The 24,102-nt window shown below is 40.2% G+C and overlaps 1 protein-coding gene across 1 annotated transcript; it reads left to right on the top strand.

Moving 5' to 3' along the window:
- Positions 1 to 3,757: 3,757 nt before the first annotated feature.
- On the top strand, positions 3,758 to 23,995 carry LOC116503976 (cytochrome P450 2C14-like). Its single transcript, XM_032210748.1, has 9 exons — positions 3,758 to 4,073; positions 13,923 to 14,085; positions 15,717 to 15,866; positions 17,156 to 17,316; positions 18,028 to 18,204; positions 19,834 to 19,975; positions 22,571 to 22,758; positions 23,030 to 23,171; positions 23,299 to 23,995. Exons 1-9 carry the CDS (start codon positions 3,900 to 3,902, stop codon positions 23,496 to 23,498), a joined length of 1,497 nt encoding a protein of 498 aa, XP_032066639.1. The 5' UTR covers positions 3,758 to 3,899; the 3' UTR covers positions 23,499 to 23,995.
- The last annotated feature ends 107 nt before the right edge of the window (positions 23,996 to 24,102 follow it).

Below are 24,102 nucleotides of genomic sequence, written 5' to 3'. Positions count from 1 at the left end.
AAATCCTACAAGAGTTCAAAAGCTATTTGCGTTATTTGAAGGATACTTCCTCAGGCAGGAGAGGGGTCATGGAAGTTCATCTTTTAAGGAATGAAGTAGACAAGGCCCTCAACCCTGTGAGCGCCACCACCTGTCAGTAAGATCCTTGTCCCTCTGAATGTTGAAAGCCTCCAGGACAGTGACCAGAGGGTGGATCCAGGTTATGATTAATATGTAGGGTGACCAGATGTACCGATTTCAGCGTGACAAGCATGCTTTATAACAATTTTTCCTGCATCCCTCCGCCTTTTAAAAAAGTCCCGATTTTCTGGCTTCATGTTGCAAGCCCAGTGGATTTGCTTAAGAAATCCTAACCGGGGCAAGACAAAAGACACCCTGTCTAATCCCTCTCTCTCTCTGTCTCAGTACTTTCATTGAAGATATTAAAACGTTAAAGCAACAAAACGGACCTCCCCCCCCCCCCGCGCGCTGGTCGCGTTCACCTCATTTTATAAGAAAAAAATGATCTAGTACCATAGAGCTGCAGGAAATGGCTAGAGAGGTCGCCAGTGTTACTTCCTGGATTTTCCGGTGGGGAGGGGCACGGAGGTTGGAGGACTCTAAAATGGTGGGAAAGTTTCTTTGAAACTTGGAGTTTCTGCCTGCTGGTAAGTGTGCTGGGTTTTTTTCTTTTATTTTTTAATGCATTTTAAAATAATGTAGGTTTTTAAGAATGTGCAGCTGCTGTTTTTTTATTCAAAACAGTATGTGATGTGCCATGGAAAAATCATTAAAAAAAAAAAACCCTGAAAGAACAAAAGGGGTTTTTTAGGGTATTTTCCTGATCAAAACTATAATTATTTCTGCATGACACCCTTAATCACAAATAACCAACTACACTTCATTCTAAATAGTTTTATTTCCTTTATTGTATGTGATTATTCAAGTCCAAAAACTGAGTTAATTGGATAAACTCAGCTCCACAATTTACTAAATAAACAGTTACAGGAATTTCATGTATAGTATGCTGTCTCTTAGGGTTTATTGAACATAGGAGAATAATATGAGAGGGATTTGATGTAAAATAAGCTCTTTTAATGAATTCAAAATCAACGCAGCAGACAAGACATGGGCGTGAACATAATACACACTTTAACAATATATTTTTTTTCTTTTAGCCATCAAATACTGCAGCAAGTGTGTCAGTAATAATAGCAAGACAGGCATAGGATTTTCCAGCCAGGTTAATTTTACTTTTTTATGGTTCTGATGTTGTATTTAATTTTATCTGTATTAGAAACTTATGAAGGCTGTGCAACATTTTGAGGTGATATAGAGTATGTAAAGGCATGAATACAGTAGAACCTCTGGTCACAACCATAATTCGTTCCATAACATTGGTCGCAAACTGATTTGGTCAGGAATCAAACCTAATTTTGGAAATTTGGCGCTTACAAAAAAAATGGTGCAGAAGGGGAAATCAGCAGCTGGGGGGAGGGGGGAGAATATGAATATTTTGGTCAGAAGCGTTCGTGACCAGAGGTTCTACTGTATAACATCTTCACTTAAGACTTAAGATTCACTTAAGATATAACATCTTCACTTAGGATTCACTTAAGAACTGTGGCAGGAAAGGTGGTATAGTGACCAAAGTTACAATGGCATTGTAAAAAAGTGACTGATGACCATTTTTCACACTTAGCGACCGTTTTCATACTTAGCGATCGTTGCAGCATCCTCATGGTCACGGGATCAAAATTTTGATGTTTGGCAACAAATTCGTATTTATGATGGTTTCAGTGTCCTGGGGTCATATAATCACCTTTTGACAAAGTCAAATGGGGAAACCAGATTCACTTATGTTACTAACTTATCAGCTGCATTTATTCACTTAAGAACTGTGGCAAGAAAGGTGATATATTGACCAAAGTTACAATGGCATTGAAAAAAGTGACTGATGACCATTTTTCACACTTAGCGACCATTTTCACACTTAGCGACCGTTGCAGCATCCTCATGGTCACATGATCAAAATTCGGATGTTTGGCAACAGTTACAATTTATATTTGTAAATTGTAGTTATGTTGAAATAAAAAAAACATTACAATACTATTTTTGCGTTATATGAAAATTTTTGTTGCTCCGTATAAAATTTTTAATCACCCCCCCCCCCGGTCAAAGGTGTCCCTCTTTACCAATCTGAAAATCTGGTCACCTTATTAATATGTCATTAGAGGGAGGGTATTTCTGGAGGCTTTTAAAGAGACCTTGGTTTGCCTCCTCCTTAAAAAACCATCACTGCCAGGACAACTTTCATCCAATTTCCTTTTTGGTGAATGTTATGGAAAATCTGGGGACCTGACAGCTTCAGAGGGTCCTAGATGAAGCAAATTATCTGGATCCCTTTCAGTCAGGATTCAGGCCTAGTTATGGGATGGAAATGGCATTGCTCACACTTGATGATCTTTGGTGAGAGTGGGATTGGGATATTGCAACCACCCTTGCTCTCCATGACCTCTCAATGGCTTTCAATACCATTGATCATGATATCCTTCTGGGTTAGCAATGGGGAATACAGCTGGGTGGCACAGTTTAGTGCTAGTTCAGCTCCTTTCTCAAAGCTGATTCCAATCACTGTTGATAGGGATTGAGAGATCGAGCTCTTGGTCATTATCATGTGGCATTCTGCAGGGCTTGCCACTCGTCTCTATTCCTTTCCATCATCCATATGAATCCATATGGGTGAGATCATCTGTCACCATGGGTTCAGGTGTCTGCAGACTTTTGACAATATCTAAATCTATATTCCCACTCCTGGTGACCCAAATGATACTCTGGTTTCCCTCTTGTGGTGCCTGGAGGCTGTGGGGCTGCATGGGCCTTTGATTGAATCCTGGTAAGACCAAATGGCTTTGGGTACAGGAGGCTTTGTCATCTTTGAATATGAATGAGATGGCACTACCCTGGTTCAGAATTTTTTTGGGAGGGGGTCTCCTGGACTTGCAACTCCTGCCCAAAGAGCAGGTGGCAGTCGTGGCTAAGGAGAAACTTTGGGTTGTGTACCAATTGTGGCATTTCCTGGATCAGGAATGCCTGGCCTCTTTTTTTCAGGAGCTAGATATCTTACAATTGGGCTATTGTAATGTGCTCTGTTGAGCCTACCTTTGAAGAGCATTTGGAAGTTACAGCTGGTACAGAGTGCGGTGGCTCAGACAGTTCTTGGGGTCCAAAGAATGCCCCATATAACATCACTAATCTGTGACTGTATCGGCTGCCGGTCTGCCTCCAGGTGCAATTCAAGGTGTTGGTAATCATCTTTAAAGCAGCTGATGGCATAAGAGCAGACTACTTGAGGGACTCAATTGGCTTGGCCCATCCCATCTGTGCTGGCATGCTGCAGGCTTGATTATTCTGGCTGGCAGTGTCCAGGAGAAGTGCTTTCTTTGCCATTGCACCTGTGTCAGCCTCAACCCTCCTCACCTTTCATAAAGGCCAGTAGACCTGACTTTCCCAGAGTATAAGGGAGAAGCAACCTAGAACTAAGGACACATTTTCTAACAGTGAGAACAATTAAATAGTGGAACATCTTGCCTTCAGAAGTTCTGAATGCTCCATTTTTACCTTGGATAGTTATATAAAAGGCAAATGTCCATGTTTTCAATTCAATTTATAGGTGCTCCATATTGTTGCACAAAATGTACAGAAACAAGAACTCATCTGAACCCAGAGTCCAAAGGTAGAGATGTTGGTAAATAATTACCCTATATTAATACCAGAAAGGAAACACATGGATTAAAAAACAGGATTAGGAAAAATATGTTATTTAAATGTGATTGGGGCTCCAGTTGCCTTCTTCTTTCAATATTGTCTCATTGAAACCGTTTCTGGGAGTTTTGAAGAGGAAAATAACTCAGAAGAGGATGGAGCTGACATGGACAGGAGTTCTACTTCTTCTCTGTATACTTTTCACTCTTGTCTCATATTTCCAAATGTACAAGAGAAAAGGGCAGCTGCCCCCTGGACCTGCTCCATGGCCTATTTTGGGGAACCTCTTTCAGCGAGATGTACTACCTTTACATAAACATTCTCAAAAGGTAAGGCTAGTTAACTATTGTACTTCTTCAAAGTTTCTGATGATTACCTTTGAAAGATACTTATAGCTTCTTTAATTGTATTAGTTTGATTTATTTTATAAAGAACAATTTTATTTGTGGCTCATTTCTTCAAAGGGAATTGTAATATAAAGTCACCTTGTAGCAATCTGATAAACCAGCAATGGAGGTTTCAAAGTTCATTAAAATATATAGTAACAAGAAAAACTTCAGAAAAAATAAATCTATGAACCTCAAAATTGTATCATTTGGATTACCAGTAGCATCAAATTCACTGAAAATTCCATTTGATTCCAGATTGTTGAAATGCAGATACAACCTCTGTCCTAATAAAGTTCATCTGGGCTGAAAAAAATCCAGATGATAACTAGATGCCATCAAAGACATACAGAAACACAAAGTCTTTCCTATAATATTATGGAAATCCAGTTCCTTGAAGCCAATTTAGGTTACCAGAGATAGTTTGTCTTCATGAATGGTAGCATTTTGTTCCTACTTCCATCCTTCAAATGAATCAATTATTCTCTTCCATGCACATTTTTCCCATCTGTAACCTTTTTTTGTAAAAATAAAATAAAATATCCAGCCTGAAATTAATTCAAAAATTAGAAGAATATGGCGAAGTGGCAGGACTAAAGATCAATGAAGACAAAACAAAAATGATAACCAAGAACATGACAAAAAAGCAAGAAGGAACTGGAAGTAGCAACCAGAATGCAAATTACTAAGAAAGTGAAATACTTGGGGATCTGGGTGTCGGCAAAATATTCCACAATTAAAGACAATAATTTTAATAAATTGGTGATACAAATAAAGAAAGATTTAGAAAATTGGAAAAATATTCAGTTATCACTCATGGGATGTATAGCGACAATTAAAATGAATATTTTGCCAAGAATCTTTTTTATTCCTGATTCAAGCCGCACCTATTAAAAATTCTTTCAAAAAAATTCTTTCAAAAATTAAAATAACCACTAGGTTCATATGGCAGGGACAAAAAGCGAGGATTAAACTAAAGTCAATGCAAGACAGGAAGGAGAGGGGCGGCTTAGCATTACCGAATTGGGATTTATACGCATCAGCAGTAACAATAACATTGGTGAAGGATTGGGTTGAGCTAAAGAATAAAAGAATTTTGACCTTAGAAGGCCATGATTTGCAAACAGGCTGACATACATTCCTGTGGGATGACAAAAATGAAATGCAGAAATACCTTCAAAATCATTTAATCAGAAGAGTGTTATTGCAAAAATGGCTCAAAATCAAAAAAATCCACTATGTGAAAATCCCAAATTGGTTATCACCAACAAAAAGGATGACTCACCCAAATTTTATAGATTTGAACAAAATGCTAAGATTCAGAGTCTTAATTGATAGACAGGGACATTTAAAAACAATTGAAGAATTGGCAGATCAGAACATGAAAGTTGACTGGCTAACTTACCTCCAAATCAAAACTAAATACAATAAAGATACTAAATTATATGACATCAAAACAGAACCAAACAAATTGGATAAAATTATTCAAAGCTCAGATAGAAAGATGATAGGGAGAATATATAAATTCCTCCTGAAGTATAAAATGGAAGAGGAAATTATGAAAGAACAAATGATAAAATGGGCGCAGAACTTTGGCTATAATATTGAATTAGACAAATGGGAAAAATTTTGGGGAACAAACTAAAAAATGACACTATCAGTTGCATACAAGGAAAACCAGTACAAAATGTTTTACAGATGGCACCTGGCACCAACAAGGTTAGCTAAAATCTTAACAAATACCTCCCCAAAATGTTGGAGATGCGAATCAATACACTGAACATATTACCATTTATGGTGGACCTGTGAGGAGGCTAATTTTTTTTGGAAAAGGATCAAAAATTGGCTGGAGGCAATAGCGGGTTAAAATAGAATGGAAACCTGAAGTATTTTTATTAGGAATAATGTCTGCGAAATACAAAAAAGAAATCCAGTATTTAATACTACATATAATTACGGCAGCAATGATTGCCTTTGCCCAGAAATGGAAAAACAAATTAATTCCAAGTGAAGATGAAATAATAAGAAAGGTTATGGATTGTGCTGAAATGGACAAACTAACTAAAGAAATCCAGGGAAAAGAAGAATCAGAATTCTACCAGATAAGGGATAAATGGTATAGGTGGATGGAGGAAAGAAACAAGAATCAATGAAGGAATATAACAAAACTCAAAAAATAATAGTATCAGTATATAGTATAAGAGGGTTAAGAATGGTGAAATCCAAATGAAATACAATAGGAGAAATAATATAAAGTGAGTGGTATCGATTGATAATTGTTATTAGAACGAACAGGAAGCTCCTGTTCATATTGTATTGTGTAAATGTGGTGTGCATCTAGGTTTTGTGTGTGTGTGTTTTACATGTTTCTTAATAAAAAATAAAATAAAATAAAATAGTCCATTAGTATACTTCTATGTCAGTGGCCCTTTGCAATATGATTCCTTGTACATTGTTTGAAGCACTCCTATATATTCTTTCCTTATATCCACATTCCATTCAGTCTGTTGGGAAATTGATGTACACTATATGTTGTTATTTTTCATGAAATATGTCAATTTTTATTTTTGCAATACTTTTACATTCACGCTTAGATTTTTCACTTCTTTCCTTTTCTTCTGAGTCCATTTTGTCATGGCCTGTGCTTTCTTTATTTATAGCAATAGCACTTATAATTATATACTGTTTCACTATGCTTTACAGCCCTCTCTAGTGGTTTACAGAGTCAGCACATTGCCCCCACAATTTGGGTCCCCATTTTACTACCTCAGAAGGATGGAAGGCTGAGTCAACCTTGAGCCAGGTGAGATTCGATCTGCCAAATTGCAGTCAGCCAGCAGTCAGCAGAAATAGCCTGCAGTACTGCATTCTAACCAATGTGCCACCGCAGCTCCTAATGCCAGAATGTTGAACTTATGGCATGAGTGCCACAGGTGCCACGTAGAGCCATTTAACAGGGCACGGAAGGTGTTGCTGTGTCAGCTGAGTTCAGCTTTTTTTAAAGCCATTTTTCGCCCACCCCAGGCTCCAGAGGCTTTATAGGTGCTTGGGGAGGGTGAAAAGAGCCTCCCCCGCCTCGCCCCCCACCCCCAGAGCCCAAAAAACAGTTCTATGGGCAAACCGGAAGTTCGGGAATGATCCTACAAGCAGGGTAGTTTTTAGTCCTCCGAAGGCTTCGGGAAAGCTCCTAATCACTGTCCTAATTAATGTATGAATCAAATATATCAATGGCAGACTTTTGAGCATTACAGAAAGATAATTCTTACATTTTGAAAAGTCAGTTCAACCTGGGCCTATTCCTTTTCTGTTTCAAATTTTTATTAATTTATCAAAATATAAAATACAAAATAAAAATAATGGGCAACTAGAGGAAGGAAAAAGAAAATGAAAGTTAAAGGGGGAAAAGAAAAAAAAGTATTGACTTCTGACTTTTTAGCACAGTAGAAGATAACATTACAGCCGCTTTAACTTTTTCTTTTTGCACATTAGAACACACTACTTATTTCTATAACAACAATCTACTTAGTCAGCAAAACCAAAATCAAAGTGTCATTTTTTTTCATCACAGGGATAAAATCCAGAAGTTATTTCTAAATAAAAAAAAAACATAATTAATTATATTATCTTCTTTGAACAAAGCAATCAATTTAAACATCTCTGCTTTTTCTTCCTTGATGTTGAAGCAGTGCAGAGTGCAGAGAAGATCAACAAAGATGATCAGGGGAATGTAGGCTAAAACATATAAAGAACGGTTGCTGGAATTGGGTATGTCTAATTTAATGAAAAGGACTGGGGTGACACGATAGTAGTGTTCCAATACCTCAGGGGCTGCCACAAGGAAGAGGGAGTCAAGCTATTCTCTAATGCACCTGAAGGCAGGACAAGAAGCAATGGATGGAAACTAATAAAGGAGAGTAGCAACCAAGAACTAAGGAGAAATTTTCTGACAGTTAGAACAATTAATCAGTGAAAAACTTTCCTCCAAAGTTGTGAATGGTCCAACACTGGAAATTTTTAAGAAGAGATTGAACAATCATTTGTCTGAAGTAGTATAGGGCGCAGGCAGGAAACCAGGGTGTCAAACTCGTGACAAGACGTTGTCATCATGTGATGTATTGCAACTTTTTCCCCTTTGTTAAACCAGGGGTAGGCATTTCCAGCGCAAGACACATCTTATCTGCAGGCCCCATGGTATAGTATTTCCTGCCTGAGCAGGGAGTTGGACTAGAGAACCTCCAAGATCTCTCCCAACTCTGTTATTCTGTTTAGTAATATTTATGTTTCCACTTAATAATTTTTGTAAATTTTCACCATTTATTTTAACAAAATTCATTATATCCTTTCAAATTATTTAACCTTAAAAGAAAAAAAAGCACTTTCCCCCATCCATTTCAAAACATTAAATTTTTCTGTAAAAACATTTCTAAAATCAGTAAGTTCTAATACATCTTTTTAAAATTTTCCTCTTAACATACATACTTTCAAATTTGTTTTCAGTAATATTTCACAAGCTTTAAATATTACTCAAAAATTATATATAGAAGAAAAAACAATGTCCAAACTCATTTTATAAACACAGCACAAGCTGCATTAGAGCTTTCCTTCAATTACATAGATCAAACCAATAAACATCCAACTAATTCCAATTAACTCATTAAATTTAAATCAGTCCCTCTAAGTTAACCTCGTAGAATATTTTTTTTCTTTTTGTATACATGCATTTATAGACTTAAAACTTTTCTTTAAGATAATACATCTTTTTTATTTAAATGCTCCTTAACATAAATACTTTCCAGTACACTTTCAGTAATATTTTACAATCTTGAGGAATAACTTAAGCATTATATAAAAAAATACATTTTCAAAGTGTTATATTAACACTTTCTTTCAGTTACATATATCAAACAGATAAAAATCCATCCTGATTCCAAAAGACTCATTAAATTTAAATCACTCCCTCCAGCTTATCTTCATAGTATAACTTTTCTTCTCTAGAATGTCAGTCAAGTAGTTATAAACTCTTTTTATCTAGGATTGTTCAATCTTGTTAATATCAATGAAGAAAAAGTCCCAAACTTGCCTGTTAAGTTCCGGGTGATGTACGTATCTGTGACTCACCACAGTCCTTTGTTGATACAGTTCTTTGTGGTGGCTGAGCTGGAATGTCTTTAGCTGGGGTTGTCTCTGTTCAAGCTGGTTGCAGACAGAGGTTCCGAGGCGGTCACACGGTTGATGTAGCAGCACCACGACCTGCCATCTTTGAGTGCTACCTTGTAGGAATGCAACCCAGTAACGTCCACTACCCAGGCAGGAATCCAGCAAGAGCTCCCAGCGTGGTTGTGGGCGTAGACAAGGTCACCCAGTGACAATGACTAGACCTGGCTGATCGAGTCTGCAGGGACCTTGGAGGAGTTGTCTCAGTGCAGCCGGTTTAAGTTGGTCCACGGGCCATGACCCATTAGTAGTTTGGCTGGACTCCTGTTGGTGGTGGAGCTTGGTGTAACATGCTGGACCAGGAGGTACTCAGCTATCTGTGTTTGCCAGTCCCCTGGGCCCATCCTTACCAGTGCTTCCTTTGCTGATCAGACCATCTGCTCAGCTTGCCCATTTCTAGCAATGGTGCAAGCCAGTGGTGGGTTGTGGATCCTGTCACAACTGGTACACTGCACATGGAACCAGCATCCTAGTCCGGCACACGTGCTGCGCATGCATGTGCAAGCCACCACTCTGCAACACCCAGCTGCTCAGCGGAGGAGGCTCAGGCACCATATGCTGTGCACATGTGCTCAATTGGCTAGTCACGTTATAAACACTATATATAGGGTGGGCCAAATGAACCACCATACTAATTTGATGGCTGCTGCTCCCAGCTACTAGCGGTACGGCCATACTGGGCTGTATCGCCCAGATTCCACCACTGGTGCAATCAGGGCATGACGAATACCATGACAGCTCGAACTTGCTTGATATGAGCTATGGCCTGTTGTCCAAAACGAGGATGTCTGGTAGTCCATGGGTCACAAACAGCCTTTTAAGGGTCTTGATCATGGAGTCTGAGATGATTGATTTCATGAGTACCACCTCAAGCAATTTTGAGTAAGCATCCACAACCACGATAAAAGTCTGTCCATGAAAGGCCCTGAAAAGTTAATATGCATCCTCGCCCAAGAGCTTCCAAAACTGGCTGCTGCAGCCTCTGAGGTACCACCACACAACTCCTCCAGAGTAGGCAGCTCCATTGAGCGGAGAGCTCATGTTGCTGGGATGTGGAAGTGAAGGAACTTTGTGTCAATTGGCTTCTTTGGCCACCTCCTCCACACCCAGTTGAGCACCTGGGCAATGACATGGTCCTTGGCAGAGTGTGTAGCGATCTCAGTATCTTTCTTACTTGTTTAACAATAAGAAAAAAATCATCAAAATGGCACAGATCTTCAAAGGAATAACAGGCTGTGGCTAAATAAAATCTTTTCTAGCTTAATAAAGATTAATAGTCCTTAAAAGTGATTAAGAAATCAAAGACACAACATTTGAAAAATAAATTCCAAAAAGTGCTGCTTTTCAAATAAAGTGATTTCAGCATTCCCCCTTCAGCTGTTAACTTACCATGTTCTGAAGCTCATCTCCTGAAGCTAACTTGCAGACTGTTGCTGTATGGAAGATCGATGATTCTAGAACACTCCCTAACCCAGGAGAGTCATATAAACTAAAGGAATGTTGGTTTCTTCTGTTTAGAAGAAAAAGTGACAGTCTAGAAAAAAAAATCCTTCTCAGGGACCTCCTATGATCTCTCTGTGGGTGTGTTGTCAGTTGGTCATCTTCACCAGAAGTCCCAAGGCCTGTCCTTGACACAGCAAATAATCACTTGACCAACTTTAAGAAGCTCTCACCAAAATATTTTTCAAGCTTAGTTTTACCTTTGTAACATATAACTTTTTTTTTTGTTAATGATAAAAATAAAACTTCTGCATTTTGGTTCTTTTGTGCTAGTATGTCAGAAGTATAACCAAAGCAGAGTTTTATTTCGAGGAGCTCAAAGCTGTTCTCTTCAAGCTAGGTTCTATAATCCACAACAGTGATGTGCAGTCAGGGTAGGCAGTGGAGGCAGAGCTTCACCACTGTCATCATGAAAAGAAAAAAAAATGTAAAAGGAAAAAGGCTGAGGTAGTTGCTGCCAGAGTCACAGTGGTGACTCTGCTTAGTGCTTAACTGTTTAAAAAAGCCTCTAAAAAGTGCCCTCTACATTAGGAGGCAAGAGAACCACGTGCCTCATTTAGTCTGACTTTATGATCACTCGAGCAGAGTTAAACAAGGGTTAAAAGGTGAAAAATTCCTTATGTAGATGAGGCACGTGGTTCACTTGGCTCCTCCTGTAGAGGACATTTTTTTAGAGGCTTTTTTAAACAGTTAAGGAGAGGAATCCATTGAGGACTCTGGCAGCAGCTAACCCAGCCTGACCTCAGCAGCTCTTGCCTTTTTCCTTTTATATTTTTACATTTTTATGATGGCAGGCAAGAGCAGAGTTGAACTCCTCTGTGATTGTGAAACAGCTGGAAAAGGTATGTGGGTCAGAGGGAGGGGGAGGAATTCAAAATTAATGTAATTTGTAAGTAATTTGTGTATTTGTGTGTGTTTGTGCGTGTGTTTGTTTCTTCACTCAGAGGGAAGGGGGTAGGAAAGGCAGGGAGGGCAGCCCACCAGCAGAGGCGAGTCTTTTACCCAACTCTGCTGGCGGGCTGCTGCTTTCTTTCTTTTGCCCAGAGGCTGGTAGCTCAGGCGGGCTGCAGTCTCTGAGCAAAAGAAAGAAAGCAGCTGCCCGCTGCTGGCTTTCTTTTGCCTGCCACTATGTCCGACATAGAGGCGGGCAAAAGAAAGCCAGAGGCAGGCGGCCACTTTCTTTCTGAGAAGTAGTCCCAGGGGCTCTGGAGCGAGCTGCCCCTGATGGCCGCCTCCCACAGTGACAGGAGCAGCAGGTCCCGGTGGGGGTCAGCACCAGCGAGTCCCTGAAGGAGGCCACCAGGGCGAGCAGTTCCAGGTTGAGGTGCTCGAAGGCGGGCGAGAGGAGCTCGGTGGAGGCGGGCGGGGATGAGACGCAGGGCGCCTGAGCGAAGGAGGCCAGGTCAGGCAGGCCAAGCAATGAGGAGGCGTGGCAGGCACTAGAGAAGTTGAAGCTCTGGTGCAGGAGGTGTGGGGAGGCTGCCAAAGACCTGTGTCTCCTCAGGGAAGTGATGAAGTGGCAACGGGAGGTGTAGGGACACTCACTGTGTAAGTAGAACTTGTGGCACAGCTCCGTCTTATACTTGGGGTGGCAGTTGACGGAGCGCATCTCGGACGAGCCATGGGCGAACTGGCAGTTGGTGCCATACTTGCAGCGGCAGCTCTCACTGAAGGTGCGGCAGAGCTCAGCCTTGTAGTGGGACGACGGGGCAGGTGCACTGGGCGGCTTGAGCGGCAGGAAGCCCCGGTGGCAGGGGCGGCTGCGGCTGGGCCGCCTTGCCTTCAGTCAGGCTGACCGAGCGGTCCAGGCGCAGCAGGGGCCACGGCTGCTCGCCCTTGGGGCTCCAGGGGCTGCACAGCGACCACACTGCCGAGTCCCTGCCGCCCGGCAGCATCGCCTTAGAGGAACAGGCCGAGCGGCCGCAGGAGAAGGCAGAGGTGGGAGCATCCAGCTCTTCGCTCAGCGAGAGGTTGATCAGGTTCTGGTAGAGGTTCTGGACATCCAGAATGGAGCTCATTGTGCCGCCTGCTCGTGCTCCGCTCACTGAAAGCAGCAGTGACAACTCCGCTTTCTTTTTTTTGCCCAGAGGCCATTTCTAGACAAAAGAAAGAAAGTGCCAGCCCATCGCTGGCTTTCTTTTGCCCGCCTCTATGTCGGACATAGCAGCAGCCAAAAGAAAGCCAGAGGCAGGCTGGCGTTTTCTTTTGCCCGCCTGTCAGAACTCAGGCGGGCAAAAGAAAGAAAGTGCTTAAGACAGTGTGATGTTGGGGCAGAAGACTGCCTAACCAGCCATAAACCTCACCGCACGTCACTGATCCACAAATACCCACAAAGGCCAACATAACGTGGTCTATCACTTACCCGGTAGGAGATATATATCATGTACTGGATCATAATTATATTGAAGTATTTTATAGGTATTAACAGTTATTGAAGTTCTGGCAAATTTAAGGAGTATTTCAAAAATACTGTTGGAAGAAATGTCCTTCTGGGTTCAGTTCCAAGTGGGGAAAAGACACTGGAAAACATGGAGGCTGCTTGAAAAGATGGTTTAATGGTGGACAGGATCATATGGCTTGAGCTCCTGAACAGAAAAGGGAGGAGATGCTGAGAGTGTCCTGGTTTTATGGCCTATCTGGATCCCACCCCAGAGCTTCCCATTCCTGTGTAAGAAATGCATTCTGATTGGTGGTCAGACTTCCAGGGGTGGAGGTGGAAGGGGTCTTGGCTAACTTTGTAGGCTATCCTGAGAACCAAGCTTGTTTGAATTGCTGGCTGATGTAATTTTCCCGGGTGCCTTGTAGTGAGTTTCTGGTTGCTAGATGGGTATGCCTGAAAGGGGTAGATCTTTGTTATATAGAATAGACTGGCTCAGGCCTTAATGGCCCATTGAGAAAGGTGGGTAGAAGCTGAGTTTCTGACTCCCTTTTAAAGAAAATTTTCTGCTCTTTTAATATTTCCTAAAATATTTCATTATTTTATAGATGGGTTTTAACTTCCTACAATACTTTATAATAATTTCACCAAAAATGGTTTGTCACCTAATTAACTGAATTTTCATCTAATTTTGTCCTTAGCTTGCTGAGAAATATGGACCTATATTTACTGTCTGGAATGGATCAAAACCGATGGTTGCTCTTTGTGGGTACGCCATGGTAAAAGATGCTTTGGTAGATCATTCAGAAGAATTTGGTGGGCGAACTGAAATGCCTGCTCATAAGCAACTGTTCCAAGGGAAAGGTTGGCCCCTTTTCATTTCTTCATTAGTTACTGTTTTTCTTTAATTTTCTGTAAACATTGTCTGAATGCCATTAATAATATTGATAGTTGTGAAAGATTCACTTTCACATTTCGTCTTGTAAAGATGTAGATTTGGTCATGTTTCTTTCGTCTTTCACATTTCGTCTTGTAAAGATGTAGATTTGGTCATGTTTCTTGAAAAAACTGGTCGCTTCTCAAGTCTGCTCAGATTGTTGCTCACATGCAAAATAACAACCACAACAAACAATAACAATAATTTGACCTCTAAATTGTTCGTTTGGGAAGACATACAAAGTGGTTTACCAACGAAGACACTTTTTGACTTATGTTATCCAAATTAATGTTGAATATCAATTTCATGTGCCTTCAAAATAATTTGGATTTTGAAGAAGCAGAATAGAGAAAATATTGATGCCTTTTAAGCTTTGATGTTGGAGAAGATTCCAGAGAAAACTCTTGAGAATATTATGGATGCCCAGGAAAAAAAAATCAAACGCCGTTTTCAAACGCCGTTCTAGCAACTGCGGCGCTCCCAACTGGTCTCAACAGTCACGGAGCGCAGATAGAAGCTCAGGTAAGATCTCTCGACCAGCTGAGCCGCGGTGACTTCAAATAGTGTTGGACTACTAAAATTGCATTTTAGTACAGAAATCTGTCCATGACTGGCCTAAAGACCTGTCCCTATCAGTGGTGGGTTTCAAAAATTTTCGCTACTGATTTGGTGGGTGTGTCTAGGTGGCCATTACAGCTGCAGCGGGGATGAGGGCAGCCTGGCAAGCTGGGTCCCTGTAAATGGCACGGAGGTGTGGCCAAATGGTGGGAGCAGGTGCAACACATGGGATGCTCCCCACAGTTCCTCAGCTTGTCTGAGCTGCAGCTGAGCCTGCTGGCTTGAGCCAGGGGACAGAGACACCACAGACACCTGAACGCCAGACTCCACCATGGCCCTGCCTGCGTTGCCACTAGGTGTCTCCTGAGCTAGGAGGTAATGGTCTGCTCCTCCTACCCTCCAGATTGCCAATATGAGAGTGGCTCTCCAGGAGTTGCAATGGCGGTGGCTTTGTCCTGATGGGGAGGGAGCCACCCAGCCCGGCAAGCTTCATAGTCACATCGCCACCGTGACTTTGGGAGACATTGGCCGGTGGGGAGTGGGAGGTAGCTACTGTAAGTGCTTACCTGCATGTAGGCAGGAGGAGGCAGTTCTATGAATGCACATGGTGAAGGTGAGGCAGAGCAAGTTTCCAAACCAGTTTGGGGGCATGGCCAGCCTGTAGTCTCTATCAGTTCAGCGACCTAGGCCCAATTTACACTAATGGTTCACCTGAACTGGTACGAACCGGTAAGAATCCACCTCTGATCCCTATCCATTTCACATTTATAGTAAGGTGTGACATGATTTGCACAACCTCATTCATTCTTCTCCTAATATGAGAGCACTCAAGAATGAATAGATGAAAACTGCAGTTGATCTATTTAGTAATTCAAGCACGAAGACTTTTTTACTGTAAAAGTGGAGTGGGGAAAAATTGTAATGTATAACTTTTTCCCCTTTTGCAAAATTTGAGAACTGATATCACTTTGTGATCTGTTTCCTGTGTCCTTGGTTTCAGGTCTGACCACCGCTATTGAGAAGAAATGGAGGGAGCTGCGGCGGTTCACACTGTCCACCTTGCGGGATTTTGGGATGGGGAAGAAAAGAATGTCTGAGAGAGTGCAGGAGGAAGCCCTTTGTTTGGTGGAGGAAATGGCTACCACAAAAGGTTTTAAAAAAGAATCTGGAAAGAATTTGTTGTATTATATGAAGTTGCAAGAAAACTGGATTCTACACTAAATCTCTAATCCTCTGCACTTAATTGCACAAAATAAAGAAAAACTTAGATAGGCAGTGAATGTCCCCCTCCCTTTTATTTTCACAGTATTGTTCAGAAACAAAGGAAAAAGTAATAGAGCTGTTTCTCCCTCTTTTTTATCCAGTGTTAGCTTTTGGCTTGATAAAATTACAAGCTTGCTGAGAAATACTGAAAACTTACTGTGGCTGCAACGCTGTGAGATCAGAAATCCTAAGAAGTCACTAAATGGAGCAATTATGGCTTTATAAAATTGCAACTTTGCTGAAAACTAGTGAAATGTTAGGCTGGATGCAGTAACACACATCAAGCACATTCAGAAACCAGCAAAAAACTTTATGGATAAAGGAGACAGGGAAACTAAGGAAGGTAAGGAACACACACATTAGAATAGGCTCCATGAAGGACAGAGATCCGTAAGGCAACATGGATATGAATTAAAGGGCCACAAATAGAATTTATTCAGGGAATTGAATAAGCTTTGAAAGCCATTCTTGTGGCTACATCTCTTCTGGAAGGAGATAAAAAATAAATAGGAAAAAGGTGTATTAGATTATTTAAAAAGAAATTGGGTAGGTTAGCAGGAGAGAAGGATGGAGATAACAGAGTGCTTGGTTACAACTGGAAAAAGTAGCAAAATGTTTCTTTAAAAAAACACTTAAAAATAATGCCATATTAAACAGCAGGAAAAATCACCAGTCAACAAAAGGACAAGATAGATAATTTACAGGGAGAAATGAAACCATGGATAATGATTTGCGTTTATGGGGAGTTTGCATGGGGTTGGAGAACTGCATGGCTCTGTGGATCTGAATTAAGCAGTCATAAATAGTATTCCCTTAGTGACTTTGGCGCCTTTGAATATAATGTTTAATGGACAAACCTCTGAAATTGGGAGGGAGAAATAATCGAATGACTTATAAATGATATTATAAAGGTCAATCTTTGAATATATATTTAGTCAATTTCAAAGTGGAACATGGAAACACTATGTTGCATCTTGATTAAAGTGATTATAGGATTTTAATATTGTGTTTATATTCCATTCTTAGGAAAGAGGGAAAGAATTAAAATTCCAATTTCTCTGGCCTCAAACACTTTTTATTGCAGTTTTGAGATGAGATTTGAGAAAGGGAAGATCCACATTCATTGGTCCCACTCATAAACATTTGTGGTCTTTCTTTTCTTTTCTTTTTTTTCAGGGCAGCCATTCGACCTAAGGAGAGTTATTGCAAGTGCTGTTTCTGATGTGATATGTGCTGTTGTTTTGGGCAATCGATTTGATTACAAAGATAAAACCTTCATAGAGAACCAGAAGATTCTGGAGACTCATTTAAGATACTCTGTTAGTATCTTAGGATTGGTATGTTAATGGCATCTTGATCCTCTTCTTGTCATGAACCCCTATTTTAAGTAGCAGGTGTGTTTTTGAGTATAAATATCCAAGTCAGAAATCTAAACATTAGATCTGATGAGCTAATAAGCAGGGGAAGGCAAATCTAGACATCCAAGCATAAATTGATTCTCAGCAAAATCTCTTCTGGTTGGGCTTATTTCCGAGGGAACCATTTCCTTCTCCCATAACTCCTTTGGGCCATGTCAGATTCTGGACAGATGTAACATGGAATTCTTAGACAGCTCCCCTATCTTTATGCACACAGCCAGTTTGTGTCTTTGCCTCTTGGAGGACTTTGGTCATTTTCAGCATTTGTGGAAGAGATAGGTGAGGCTAGGGGAGCAGTGGGAGAATCCCTTGACAAAGTATCTCCTACCAGGAACTCAGCCCAGGTGAGGAGAGATCTGGGGGAAAGCCTTTCAAAGACTCTACTCTTTAATTAATCTATTATAAATATTAATTCCCATTATAGTTTCCAAGATATTGTATTTATCTGAGAATAGAATTAAAGATAGCATACTGAAATCCTTGTGATTCTTGTCTTCTTGGTTTTGGGGCCATCTGAGAATTGACAATTAGCAATATCAAAGTAAAAGCTACTCTCTGAATATCTGGGGCATTAATCCTCCACCATAATGGTCTAATAAGCTATAGTATTTCATGTGAACTCTGTTACAGGTATACAATACATTTCCAAAAACAGTGACATTCATTCCTGGGCCACACCAAAGCATTTTTGCTAACATTGAAAAGATCTGTGATTATATCCGTGACAATGTGGATTTGCACCAAAAGACATTGGATCCCCAAAATTTGCGTGACTATATCGATTGCTTCCTTCTTAGAGTGGAAAATGTAGGTATAGATGTCATATCTAAATAATTGTTTAAATATCTCTATTATGCATCTCTGTAGAACTGTATCAGCAGCTCCTTGGCCAATTTGAGCTTCCTGAGTTGGCGCAGAAAGAACATTCTTTATAGTGCTTTTTTATGATGTTTTTGATGTTAGGGATCCATTTTAGATCTTGAAGCATGATAGAACCTAGAAATTTTGAAGGTCTCTACAGTTGATACTATGTTGTCTAGTATTATAAGAGGTGGTAGTATTTCTACAGTTTTGAGTGTGTTCAGTTCCAGATTGTTCCTGTCACACCACTAGCTGGCTAGTTGTTCAACATACCCAATGAGACCAATCACTGTTGTATCATCTGCAAACTTCAGTAGTTTAACAGATGGATCATTTGAGATGCAGACATTGGTATATAGAGAGAAGAGAAATGGAGAGAGAGCACACAGCCCTGGGGGACTCCTGTGCTAAGTGTACAGGTATCTGATGTGATTTTGCCTACTTCACCTGCTGCTTCCTATCTGTTAGGAAGCTTGTGATCCACTTACAAGTGTGTTCAGGTACTGCTAGCTGATTTAGTTTAGTTAAAAGAATGTCCGGTATGATGTTATTGAAGTCTACAAAAGGACCCTTGCATAGGTCTTTGGAGATTCAACAACTTGTAGGATGAAATGCAGAGCCATATTAACAGCATCATCTGTCAATCTGTATGCAAATTGCAGGGGGTCTAACAGCAGATCCGTGATGGTTTTGAAGTGGGACATTACTAGCCTTTCAAAGGTTTTCATAACTACAGATGTTAGAGCAACTGGTCTGTAGTCATTCAGTTCCTTGATGGAAGGCTTCTTCGCCACTGGCATGATAGTGGAGAATTTGAAGCAAGAAGGCACAAGGCACATCTCTAGTGATTTGTTGAAGATTTGAGTGAAGATAGGGGCCAATTGTTCAGCACAGACTTTTAAGCAAGAGGGAGTTATCTTGTCTGAGCCTGGTGCTTTTCCTGGCTTCTGTCTGTGAAATAGATCTTGCACTTCTTTTTTTGTGATCACCAGGGCTTGTGAACCCAATGTAATGGGGTCAGTTGTAGGAGGTTTGGGTGCTGTTGGTGTGTCTGAGATGGGGGTTGTGGAGATAGGTGACTGTAGTTTCCTTTCAAATCTGCAGTAAAATACGTTCAGGTCATCTGCCAGTTGTTGGTTTTCTTCAGCCTTGGAAGGAGGTTTGCTGCAACGGGTGATATTTTTACGTTTTCCACATGTTTGCTGGTTCATTTGTTTTCAAAGTAGCTTCTTTTTGCTTCTCTGATCTCCCTTGTTAATATGTTTCTGGCCTGATTTACAGCATTCTATCACCTTTTCTTTAGGTTTCCACTCTGGAATGATGACGTAGCTGCTTAAGTTTAGCTGTGAACCAAGATTTATTGTTACTGTATATTTGCAAGTTCCTGGTCGGTACACATAGGTCTTCACAGAAACTGACATATAATGTTACAGTGAGTTAATGCAAGTCCGTAGTGGTATTTTCAAAAGTATTCTAAACAGCAGAGTCGAAGCAAGCCTGTAGCTTTTAGTTTGCCTCCTTTCAATTCCAAGTAGAAACATTATTCTTCTATTTCTCTTTCCATTTTCTCTTTAGGAGCAGAACTCAACTGAGGGTGTCTACACTCTTGAAGATCTTGTGTTTCTTGTATTTGGACTCCTTATGGCTGGGACCACAACCACAAGCCAAGCTTTGCTTTGCAGCCTTCTAGCGATAGCTAAATTGCCACATATTCAAGGTATAAAAATACCCACAAATATATAATGGTGTTGCTACTCCTAGGGTTGCCACTATTAACGCTAAAAAAGAAATGATGGTGTTTAAAGAAAACACATTTTTAAAGAAAAAAGTAAGTAAAGATGGAGTTGAGTAAAGTAAACTCACTGCAGGCGGATTTCTGAATTTTTCCTAGGAATATTTGGGCAGTGTTTTCCACTGTCTTCTTATAGATTTTTTCAAAGATTTCCCAATCTAGCTAACATGCCCTTGAAACAAATGGGTTTCCCATCACATCTTGAGATTTTATGAAGACAATTCTAGTCAATTGGTATTGATTCGATCAAAAAGAGGCAAGAGTGATTGAATGTCTATGGAGATTCTCAGACATCTGGGTTACAGTTCTCCCAAAAGTGCTTTTTCAGGAGGCAACTGGACTTTCTTGTTTTTTCTTTCAAGACTCATCCAAGAAGCTTCTTCAGCTCTGACTGGATGGTGGGGAATGGAAGGATTTATATTCCTTGCAGACAGCTTGTCATTTGCATTCTTTTAGAGAATCTTTGAGGCCACTTGGAGATTTATCTGTGTGTTCTCAGGGTCACCTGACTAGTGCAAATGGTTCCTGTAATCTGCAATTTCTCTGGAAATCCATTCATCCAGAAAAAAAAGCAAACTACAGGAACTATTTGCACGATTTAGGTGACCCTGAGGACACAGACAATCTCCAAGTAGCTCAATGACTCTCTAAAAGGATGCAAATGACTAGCTGTCTGCAAGGAAAATAAATTCTTCCATTCCCCACCATTCAGTCAGAGCTGAAGAAGCTTCTTGGATGAGAAGAAAAATGTCTTCAAAGAAAAAGCAAGACAGTCTAAAGAGTCTGACAGATGTCTGCTCGATGTTTTGCCTCCCGAAAAAGCATCTTTGGGACAAGTGATTGAATGTTGTAACAACAATTTCCCCCCCATTCAGCAGCAGTGGGATTCACTTACCTTCCCTCACAAATGTGGGAGCACGTGCTCCATCTGTGCATAGGCACTGCACATGTGCAATGCTTGCATAATACGTTAGGGTGGGTGGGCAGAGCCTCCTGCAGCTGCCGCAACCTGTTCGCCTGAACCAGAGAGAACCGGCTGAATACCACTTCTGCCATACTGCCATAGACCACTCAACCAACTGCAATAATTTAATACTTGCTGTATGAAATCTTACCTTCCCTCACAAATGTGGGTGCATGTGCCCCATCGGCGCATACGGACTGAACCAGAGAGAACCGTCTGAATACCACTTCTGCCATACAACCATAGACCACTCAAACAATTGCAATAATTTAATACTTGCTTTATGAAATCATATTATGGATGACTGAAATTAGTATAAATAAATTAAGGGAGACTAGTATAGATCTATTTCAAGCTATTTAGCTCTCATCAGCTAGCCATACCCTTGCTGGGAATCGAACCTTTATTTATTTATCAGCACAAATATAACAAATGTAACAAAAAGGCAACATTAAAAAATATTGGGTTTCTGTCTGGATGGTCTCTTGTGACGAGCCGAAGGACAGAGAATGGAAGTGTGACCTTCCTCCCATATTTGGGCATACCAGGGGTTGTCATTTTATTTATATTTATATTTATATTTATATTTATATATATATATATATATATATATATATATATATATATATATATATATATATATATATATATATATATATATAAATAAATATATAAATATATAAATATATAAATATATAAATATATAAATAATATATAATATATATATATTAACAGTTTAGGAAACTGTATCTTTTCTCCTGACTACTATTTATCCTCTTTTTCGGTGAAGACTCTAAACTTCAGAAAACACACAGAGAAATGCTTTATGCTTACTGCCTCTCAAGATATCTAGTAAGGCACAGAGTGTTCTGACCTAGGCTTCCCGAGAAAGCATTAATCCCAATCTTAGTCCCCAAATCCCTCTTTTATTTAAATGGCTATGAATTATAGTCATTCATAGCCCATAATGATTCAAAAAGAGTCTGACAGATGTCTACTCGAATTGCCACAGTCTTTCAGGATAAGTTGATAAGCATCCACCTTTATCTCCCTTGAAACACTGCCAGAGATCTAATTGCCAATTAGTTTTGCAACGCCAAACGTATCACAGAGTCAAACAGGACTTCTCAGAGCTTGAACCGATTATACGACTCACACTGTTCTTCTGTCTCGCTGATGTCAGGCTCCGGAGGCAGCTCGTAACTACCAGATGGTCCTGGCCCCCTTCCCTGCCTCCAACGAAGAGCCCTCATCTGAGCCTTCACCAGACTCCAAGACTGACCCATGTTCCTCTTATACTTCCTCACGGTCCAACTCTGCTGCCAGCTCCGCAGGCTACCAGAGAACCACAACAGAGGGATTCAAATAATATGAATGTCATCTTGCACTAGAAAAGTTTAAATGGTATCTACTGAGAAATGAGGAGGAGGAGCCATTGTCCTGGCTAGAACCGTTTTCCCTCAATATGCTTTGGAACATATATTTCTATTCAAATGACTGCAGGTGCTCAGCCAGACAAAGTATGCCAATCTCATCTCACTCTCTTCTACTCACAGCTAAAGTGCAACAGGAGATTCATGAGGTGGTGGGTTCAAATCGCACTCCAAGCATCGAAGACCGGTTGAAAATGCCTTTCACAAATGCCGTTGTTCATGAGGTTCAGCGATATCAGAAAGCGACCCTTGAAACCTTCCCACGGGCAACAACTTGTGACACAAAGTTCCATGGTTACACTATTCCCAAGGTATGGTGATGCAAGTATTTAAGAAGGTTCTCTAGGGAAGAAAGGAAAGAATGACTTAGATCCTTGAGAAGAGAGGTAATTTGAATAAAAGAGCAATTTAGAGAAATATGTATTGAAAGAAATATATATTCCTTCCCTCTTCATTGTTGAAGGTTCAGCAGCTGGCTAGTCACTGCTTGTTTTTATTTTAGGCAAGTGGAAAGCAAAGGCACTTTCTTCTCCATAAGAAATAGTTTCATTTAATGGCATCTGTTTCTTCCTCTCCTTCTAGTGCACGGCTATTGTGCCAATTTTCACCTCTGTACATTTTGACCCTCTTCATTGGGAGACTCCAGAGAAATTCAATCCCAATCATTTTCTGGATGAAAATGGGCAGTTCAAGAAAAAGGATGCTTTCATGCCATTCTCAGCAGGTACAAGCCTCTGGAACAGATTGTATTGCAAATTCATATGCTTACCTGATCCACCTTAGTCTTTTATCAGATACAATTCCAGCAAATACTTCCTAAATAACCTCTGTTTTCTTCATTGTTATTGTAGGGAAGAGGGCCTGTCCAGGGGAGGCCCTGGCTAAGATGGAGATCTTCCTGTTCTTCAGCGCTCTGCTCCAGAATTTCACCTTCTCTCTGGTTGGGGACACCAAAGATACGGATATAATGTCTTTGTTTATGGACTTCAGTAATAATCAATATCCCCTTATACGAGCTGTTAAACGTTCCGTGGACACTTATGGTCAATAATTAGGAGAAAGTCCCTACATTAATAGATACTCAAAAAAATGGGATGGTTATTACATTTAAAGGCAATCTTAAAAACGATGTAGAATACAAATGTAATAATTTTTATAGTAAAGGTATTCTGACCTCTTATCTGATGATTTTATTATTTTGGCACAATTAATAATACTTCTGAAATACTTAATAGCTTGCCCCCCAAGCTGTATTCACCAAACTTTCAATATATACTCTATACTGTAGATTTAGCTATGCAAGGGTCTCAGTTAGAAGTATTATCACAAATTGATGTTGTGGACTAATCTATATATGAAAGTAACAAGGAAGATCTTGTATTAGTACACTTTGGCTAAATGCAAGATTGAGTCATTTTCTGTTGACATCTAATGGTTGTTTTAAAGACTGACCCAATGAATATTGTATCTGATTGAACTATAATATTTTCTATATCTAATCTCTGATAAATAACTTTATTATTGTGGATAATAAAGAATTAGAACATACAATTTCAGAAAATCAATGATTCCAGATCAATGATGGGTTTCTGCCGGTTCGCACCGGTTCGGGTGAACTGGTTCATGAAATTCACTGAGCCGGTGAGAGGAGGTTC

Source organism: Thamnophis elegans, chromosome 2 (genome assembly GCF_009769535.1).
Source record: "Thamnophis elegans isolate rThaEle1 chromosome 2, rThaEle1.pri, whole genome shotgun sequence".
Classification (NCBI taxonomy): Eukaryota; Metazoa; Chordata; class Lepidosauria; order Squamata; family Colubridae; genus Thamnophis; species Thamnophis elegans.
The sequence above is the reverse complement of the archived record's forward strand: the minus strand, read 5'-3'. Positions and strand labels throughout refer to the sequence as shown.